The 7,500-nt window shown below is 45.1% G+C and overlaps 1 protein-coding gene across 13 annotated transcripts in view; it reads right to left on the reverse strand.

The window, feature by feature from the left end:
• Window positions 1-7,500, reverse strand: part of nfixb (nuclear factor I/Xb) — a 126,701-nt gene that overhangs the window by 22,516 nt on the left and 96,685 nt on the right. For 7 of the 13 annotated variants that reach the window (XM_048244922.1, XM_048244911.1, XM_048244915.1 and 4 more), the window contains 5 exons: window positions 6,114-6,179; window positions 4,276-4,350; window positions 3,387-3,507; window positions 2,720-2,755; window positions 1,689-1,822 (listed from right to left, as the gene is read on the reverse strand). In XM_048244922.1, the coding sequence (XP_048100879.1) occupies window positions 1,689-1,822; window positions 2,720-2,755; window positions 3,387-3,507; window positions 4,276-4,350; window positions 6,114-6,179 (432 nt within the window). The remainder of the gene's footprint in view (window positions 1-1,688; window positions 1,823-2,719; window positions 2,756-3,386; window positions 3,508-4,275; window positions 4,351-6,113; window positions 6,180-7,500) is intronic. The other 6 variants (XM_048244916.1, XM_048244923.1, XM_048244924.1 and 3 more) reach the window with 3 other exon arrangements.

Below are 7,500 nucleotides of genomic sequence, written 5' to 3' on the forward strand. Positions count from 1 at the left end.
GTATAGTATGTGTATGTGTGTGTGTGTGTGTGTGTGTGTGTGTGTGTATGAGTGTGTGTGTGTGCAAGTGCACATGTGTGCATGTGTGTGTGTATGCGTGAGTGCGTGTGTATGAGGGAATATGCATATGATTTTTATGCCTCGGGGAGTGTGAATGATATGGAACATTGATGGGGCATGCTGACCACAGTGGAGTTTTGGCTAAAGGGACTCACAACAATAAGTTAGAGTCAAACAACGCCATTACTTAAAGTAGTACCTTATGGACATCTACAATAACATGAAAACACCTGCAGCTAAGTAGAAGAGATACTGTACATTATTACTGGGACAATGTGTGGCTGACTTAATTTGGTTAATTATCCAACGATAACACTCTTCCCATTTTGAGGCTTAATACAATAAACAAATTGAAAAGACATGAAATGTAAATAAAAAATTCATTAAAAAATAATTGGGATTCATTAACTTATCTGCCACAGTTCTTAGTTTAACCTCATGGACAGACCCCAAGTTTAATTAGTTTTTACTCAGATTTATCATATTTTATTTAAACTTTTCTTCCCATATTCAAAAGACTTTCTTTATATAAAGGTCACAAAATGTACCCAATGTAATTTATTTTGAAGCTTTCACTAATTAACAAGATAAGAGGGGTGGAAAATGGTGGCATGAACTATAGTAAATTGTATTTAAGCAGGAAATATTCAATATTTATATCTGCAAATAAATACAGTACATCGGATCCCTTCACTCAATTTTCCTAAAGTTTTTTTAAGCTTCATATGAATGTTTAAATTTCACATTTCAAAAAAGCAGGTTCTGACTCAGCATCCCTTGACTACAATTATTCGGCATGAAAAACTAAAGCTCACCCTTTAACATGTATTAGGATGTGTTGAATTTGAACATAATAACTGAAAATATTACTATTCAAGAAGTCAAGCATAACAATAAATAAAACATTTCTAAAGCCATGAATTCACATTTAGTATTAAATCTGGTCAAGATGTACTGCACCACTTGATTACATTTCATTTTACCAGTTGTAAGAAAACCCAGATTTCAACCCAGATCACACATTCCAACAGTGTGCCATCAGCTGGATCACCGAAGACACATGCAGCCCAAAAGTCTTTTATCATGTAACCTTGAAGATTGTTTGTTTGGTAATTCAAAGCTAGGAACATTGTATTCCACTGTGCACTGTACAAATTAGCTAAAAATGCAATCTTCTAAAATAAATCTGTACTATACTTTGCCATTTCCACTGAGATGAAAACTATGGACATTTCTGAGAGCCACAAAATGTACATGCTTTCATACTATCCTGCCCTATATCCAATTACTGATAGGCCACCGGTAGGCCCACCAGTACACAGCTACAACATGTCCAAAGTGGGTGTTTTCATGCATGCTTGAGCATAATGGGGTTTTCTGAGGTCACCAGATAAAAGTCCCTGAACTCTCTCTAGTCTGAAAGTACTCTGGCACAGGTTCATGATTTGGTTAGGGTGGGCAGGGGTGGGCTGATGACAGGGATGGGAGTGAATGGCTGTGATTGAGTGGGTGAATGGGCAATGGAACGTTTGGAATAGGAGGAGGTAAGCAGATAAATGGGTGGCAAAGGAAGAGGAGGAGGAGGAGGAGGAAGAGGAAGATGATTAGGAAGAGGAGGGTCCCTGTACCTGCATCCACGTCGTTGGGCCAGCCGCTGGGCTGGGAGCTGCCACCAGGTGCAGGAGAGCGTCCAGTCGTGTAGAAGACATCATCCACCGGGCTCTCCATCTCACTGTCATCAATGGACTTGCGCTTGTTAGAGCTGCAACACAGGACAGAGAGAGGGAGAGAGAGAGAGAGAGAGAGAGAGAGAGAGAGAGAGAGAGAGAGAGAGAGAGAGAGAGATGCATAGGGAAGGATAGAGAGATGTAGGGAGGGGATGGTGAGTTTCTAAGAAAATCACACAGCACATGATAACTCTATCTAAATATGATGGTGACTTTGAAGTCCTCTTATTGCATTAAGGCTGGAGTTGCACTTATTGAAGGTTTCCACAGAGGGACAATTATTCTACAAAAAGCTAAAGCACAGACTTGGAGGGGGAAAGGACTTTGGATATACTGTCTTACTATTCTCTGTACTGTTGATATTCATTTCAGTATTTTCATGCGTGGCTAAGTGTGACGGACTGTGACATTGTTCGTGTAATGGATTTAGTGGGCAAATACTTTAGCAGTTAAGCCATATCCATTCTGGCACAAAACGCTACTCAGGAAATCTGGCGACAGAAACCTTTGCTGCTAAATGGGTCTTAAAATCAGAGCATGCTACATTAAGACCTGACACTCCTGTGCATAGACTTGGAACAGGAGTACGGAGCCTTGAGAGGTGTGCTGGGAGCACAGCCCCACTCTGTTACAACACGCCCTGCTACTCCCAGCACACATGGGATTCTCCTCATTGCACATTAATTTAGATGGATTAGTGGGTTGGGACATATCTGAATTTGAGCCCCTTTGACAGATTGAATCAGGTGTGATTTGATGACGTGCTGGACAATCATCTTTGACTGCCCATCAGTAATGACCCCTGAGGTTCGGCGAGTTGAGTCAGGGGCTGATGGACATGTACTGTATTTGGATATGAGTGTACGTCTGAGAGGTGTTTGGAGGCTATGAGGGAGGGGTGGGGATGGTTAAGATGGAGTGGGTATTACTACCTCCGAGGGAGACTTGCATAAAGCTCCATCTCAGTCCTGCAGCATGAGAAAAACAGGGGCAGAAAGGACAAAGAGAGAGAGAGAGACAGAGACAGGGACACAATGACAGAGAAGGGAAAAGAGAGAAGAAACGACAGAGAGGGAGGAGAGGAAAAGGGAAAAGAAGAAAAATAGACAAAAAGGCAGACAGGAAAGAGGGAGAGGAAACGAAAATGGCAAACAAGAAGAGAGATTATCATATTTAGCATGTAGCAGAAGTGATAGATAGATAGATAGATAGATAGATAGATAGATAGACAGGAAAGAAAGAGGTAGACAGTAGAAAGAACAGCAGTTGGCAGTACAAAGACAGGCTAGCTCAGAAAACGCAGATCAAGTCATGCAGCTGTCAGAGTTAGTACAGAAGCAAACAGAGTCCTCACAATGTTACAGGCACTGAAGCGTCCCCACTACACAGAGAAATACACACAGGACTCAGGGCCCTACTGTACCAAACTGGCCCAAGTGATCAGAGAATGTTTACTGTGTTCTAGGTGTGAGATACACCTTTATGGACACAGATGGAGATACACCTTTATATACACTCTGTGTGTGTGTGTGTGTGTGCATGTGTGTGTGTGTGTGTGTGTGTGTGTGTGTGTGTGTATGTGTCCATGTGCGTTCATACCTGGTGGAGGGGGTGGAGGTGATGGATCGCCGGCCCAGGGTCACCTGGTTGATGTTGTAGTAGCCTGGGCTTTCCAGATCGGCCAAAGAGAAGTTGGGTCCAGTCGCTGTGGCAACCGGAGCTGGTGACAAGAGAGAAGGGGTGGGTGCAGGGGTACCACAGGAGCAGAAGTCAGGCACATTCAAGGACTCTAAGCTTTGTCCAGGATTCATTATTACATACACATTTGTTATTAACGACAAAATAGAGGTACATGTTGTGGTAAATTGGTGTTAAAGCTGAGTATGTGTCCATTTCAGGTGAAAGCAATCCATTTATATAAACAAAACACACGTTGTCTATGTCAGAAAATGAAGAAATCTCTATTACATCAATACTAATAAAAATAATTATACAGGACAAGCTGTCAATGACTAAGATTGTCGCAATTGTGTGAAAGGAGCTGCCACTGTAAAAAATAAAAAATAAAAAATTGGACACAAGTTCCAAGAGCCTTGAAATGTGAAAGAGATATGAGGGAAACGAAAAATAAGTTATGAAATGGAGGAGAGAAAAAGAGAAAAGAGGTGAGGACAAGAGAGTGGGACAGGGAGGAGGGGAGGAGCGCTATGATGGAGTGCAGGTGGTGTTGATGAGTGGACCAGGGAGAGAGAGAGGGGAGAGAGAAGGATAGAGAGAAGGGAGAAGAAAGAGAAGGGGGGAGAGAGAAGAGGAGGGAAGAGGAGAGGGGGAGAGAGAAGACAGAGGAGAGATGGGAGGAGAGGGGAGAGAGAGGAGAGAGGGGAGAGAGGGGGAGAGAGAAAAGACAGAGGAGAGAGGGGAGGAGAGGGGAGAGAGAGGAGAGAGGTGCAGGGGGCCTCGGCAGTGCAATGGCGGAGGAGTGACTCACTCTGAGAGACGCGGACCAGCTCGGCCACGTTCCACACTCCCGAAGTCACAAAGCAGTCCTGGAAACTCAGATGCCCTGGAGACCGACAGAGGGGGAAGAGAAGTTTAAAAACAAGTACACAGACACACATTCATGCACACACATACATGTACACGTATACACACATAACGCACACACAACACACACACATTGACACACACATAACATTGACAGACACACACACACACACACACACACACACACACACACACACACAAAACAAACACACACAAAACCATCAAGTATTTCAGGCAGGAATATGTACAAGAGGCTGTGTTCAGAATTGCATCACGTTAAGTGCATATAAGGACAAGGGATGATGAATAGTTGTGTGTGTGTGTGTGTGTGTGTGTGTGTGTGTGTGTGTGTGTGTGTGTGTGTGTGTGTGAGAGTGTGTGTGTGTGTGTGTGTGTGTGTGTATGTGTGTACATTTTGACTGTGAACTATCTCTATGAAGGATCTACGCATATGCCCACACTCCCATCAGTCTGTGTGCATCTGTGCATGAATGTGTGTATGTTTGCTTGGATGCAGTTGAGATGTTGATTTTTCCCTTTGAGGAATAACAAAATGCCTTTGTGTTTATGTAAACATGCATATGTTGATAGGAACATTAACTGTCATATGTGAGTGAAACGTTATACGACTTGAGTTATGGATTTGGTGAGAGTGAGTACAGTGTCTGTGTGGTGTGGATATATACTTATAGAGTGTGTGTGTGTGTGTGTGTGTGTGTGTGCGTGTGTGTGTGCGTTTAGGCTTGTGTGCTTACATGTGTTTATGTTGTGTATGTGTAGGTCTGTTATGTGAGTCTTTATATGTGTATGCATGTGGTTTTTGTGTGCTTCTGTGCTTGTGTGCGTGTTTGTGTGTGTGTGTTCATGTGTGTATTGTGGTCGTGTGCGTATTGCCTATGTGTATGCCTGTATGTGAGTCTTTGTCTGTGTGTATGCCTGTGGTTTTTGTGCACTGGTGGTGGTGCTGTGTGTGTGTGTGTGTGTGTGTGTGTGTGTGTGTGTGTGTGTGTGTGTGTGTGTGTGTGTGTGTGTATTGATGTGCGAGCGCGGTGTGTCCGGGCCTCCACGGGTGACTGGGCTGCAGCAGTGCACCCATCCCAGCGCTGGTTAACCACAGCGTGGCCGGCGCATGAGCTCAGAGCCGGGCGGAGCGGCAGCCATGTGGTTCCCATCTTCCCGCTTAGACGTCAGGGTGATTTATGAGCCTCTCTCCCCGCTCACAGCCAGCCCTGCTACGGCCACAGCCGCCCAGCCTCGCTGTAATAAACCCCACCGAGCTTGCTGCGTACATGTGCGTGTGTGTGTGTTGAGTGTGTGTGTTTGTAAGTGTATAAGGTTGTGTGTGTGTGTGTGTGTGTGTGTGCACAACTGCATTTGCCTTTAATATTTGGCATGCACAGATGCACTGTAGTTTTCGTGCATTTGCATGTGTGTGACTTTGGGGTGTTTGTGGTGCTCTGCTGTCAGAACTAGTTTGATGTGACAGGAGCTTACCACTGTCATTAAAGTGCACTTTGCTCTTGGCTAGTTTATGCTAATGTCTTTGCTCATTTGTTTATTTTCTGTGCAACTCAAAAATAATAAAAACCCTATACAAAGTTGGGGACTTGTTTTGAGAGGAGTTTTATGATATTGTGTGGATGGACAACCAAAATCCTGTCTTGGAAAGAATCCAGGGACTAAAAGGACATAGTAATTGTGCAGAGCTTTTCCTGTAATGCAGGTGAAGGAGAGGTGTCATCTGGTGCATGTTACATTTCACATGTGGCCTTTCTGACTTACCATTGGGCGGAGGCTTGATATCTGCGTCTCCCTGCTGGTTGGAATTGTCAGATTGCTGGGACTCTGCTGAATGGAAAGACAGGCAGAAAAAAAAAACAGAGAGAGAGAGAAAGAGAGGGAGAGAAAAAGATAAAATGGTTAGACTCAGGACAGTTCTTTGGACCGGGCCCAAGGGCATGAGCCCGAAGCAGAAGCCCCCCTCTGAATACTTTCCCTGATATGGTCGTTAGCATGACTGACCAGGAGAGCCACATTTCAATCTCTGCACTACAAGGCTGCAAGTCACCATAATATGATATGCTATCATACAGTAAGTGCAATGCTGAGGCCTATCAAGGAGAACAAGGGCCCACTGTATCATACAGGGCCCTATCACAGACCTGACCGGTCCATCACACAAGCAGTGGGCCCCACTGAGCTGCTCAAGGCCTGCTTTCATTTGTTCTTTCTGGCAGGGAGAGCCAGGTCCTCCTGTGACCTGGGGCTGCTTTGACGGCCCTGTAACGGGAGCACCAGGCTTTTGGAGCGTCGGCCCAGCGCCGTTTGCACAGCTTCCCTCATGGATCTTAATCTTTGACAGTTAGGCAGTAAAAGGTGCAGTCCCAGCGGTTGTTTCATTTGGCCACCATTTTTTATTTTTTTCAAATTCTTTGCACTTGGCGTAATGTAAAGGTTTCTTAGCCGCGTATAGCTCCTCGGGTCTCTGAGTCTTTGTTTTGATTCTTTAGCGAGCGCTATTCTGGGTGAGCGTTCTCAGAATTCACACTGTACAGCCATCGTGCTCGCACCACAGTGTCTGAGCTGTCAACATGCTAACTGTCTGTTGACTGTGGTCTGTGCTTACTTAAAGGCTTCTTAAAGCAACCCACGGCAACACATTTCCTGGCGCGGCCATACCACCGGTGCACCGCTGGTGCGAGAAGCTAAGGACGAACAGGAAAGAAATGACCGGCTTGGGGTGAAAATGGGAGGGGGAGGGGATTGAGCGTGTAAAAGAAGAAAATATTAAGCCTGAAAAGACAGAAAAGCCGGTGAAAAGAGAGAAAAGTTCAATCTTTCTCCCTCCCCATCTCCAGTATGTTCTCCCATCTCTCCTGCTCTCCCTCTCTCCCTGTTCTCTCACTGCTGTTGCTCTGTGGAATCCTGGCAGCCATCTTAGCGCTTGGCAGCCATCTTAGCATTGGCGGTACCAATGCATTCCTTGCTTCGCTGACGCCAAGCCCCACGCCCCAACCCGCGCCGCACAAACAACTCTCCAGACGGCCTTAAAGAGCCTTAAAAAAAACACAGCAGGCCAAAAAAGATAGCAAAAAGTTCTGGGAAGCACACCAAAGTGTTAACAGGCCACGAGGAGGGCAAACGGGCGAACTACTGCGAGCGACTCCTT

Source organism: Alosa alosa, chromosome 6 (assembly GCF_017589495.1).
Source record: "Alosa alosa isolate M-15738 ecotype Scorff River chromosome 6, AALO_Geno_1.1, whole genome shotgun sequence".
Taxonomy (NCBI): Eukaryota; Metazoa; Chordata; class Actinopteri; order Clupeiformes; family Clupeidae; genus Alosa; species Alosa alosa.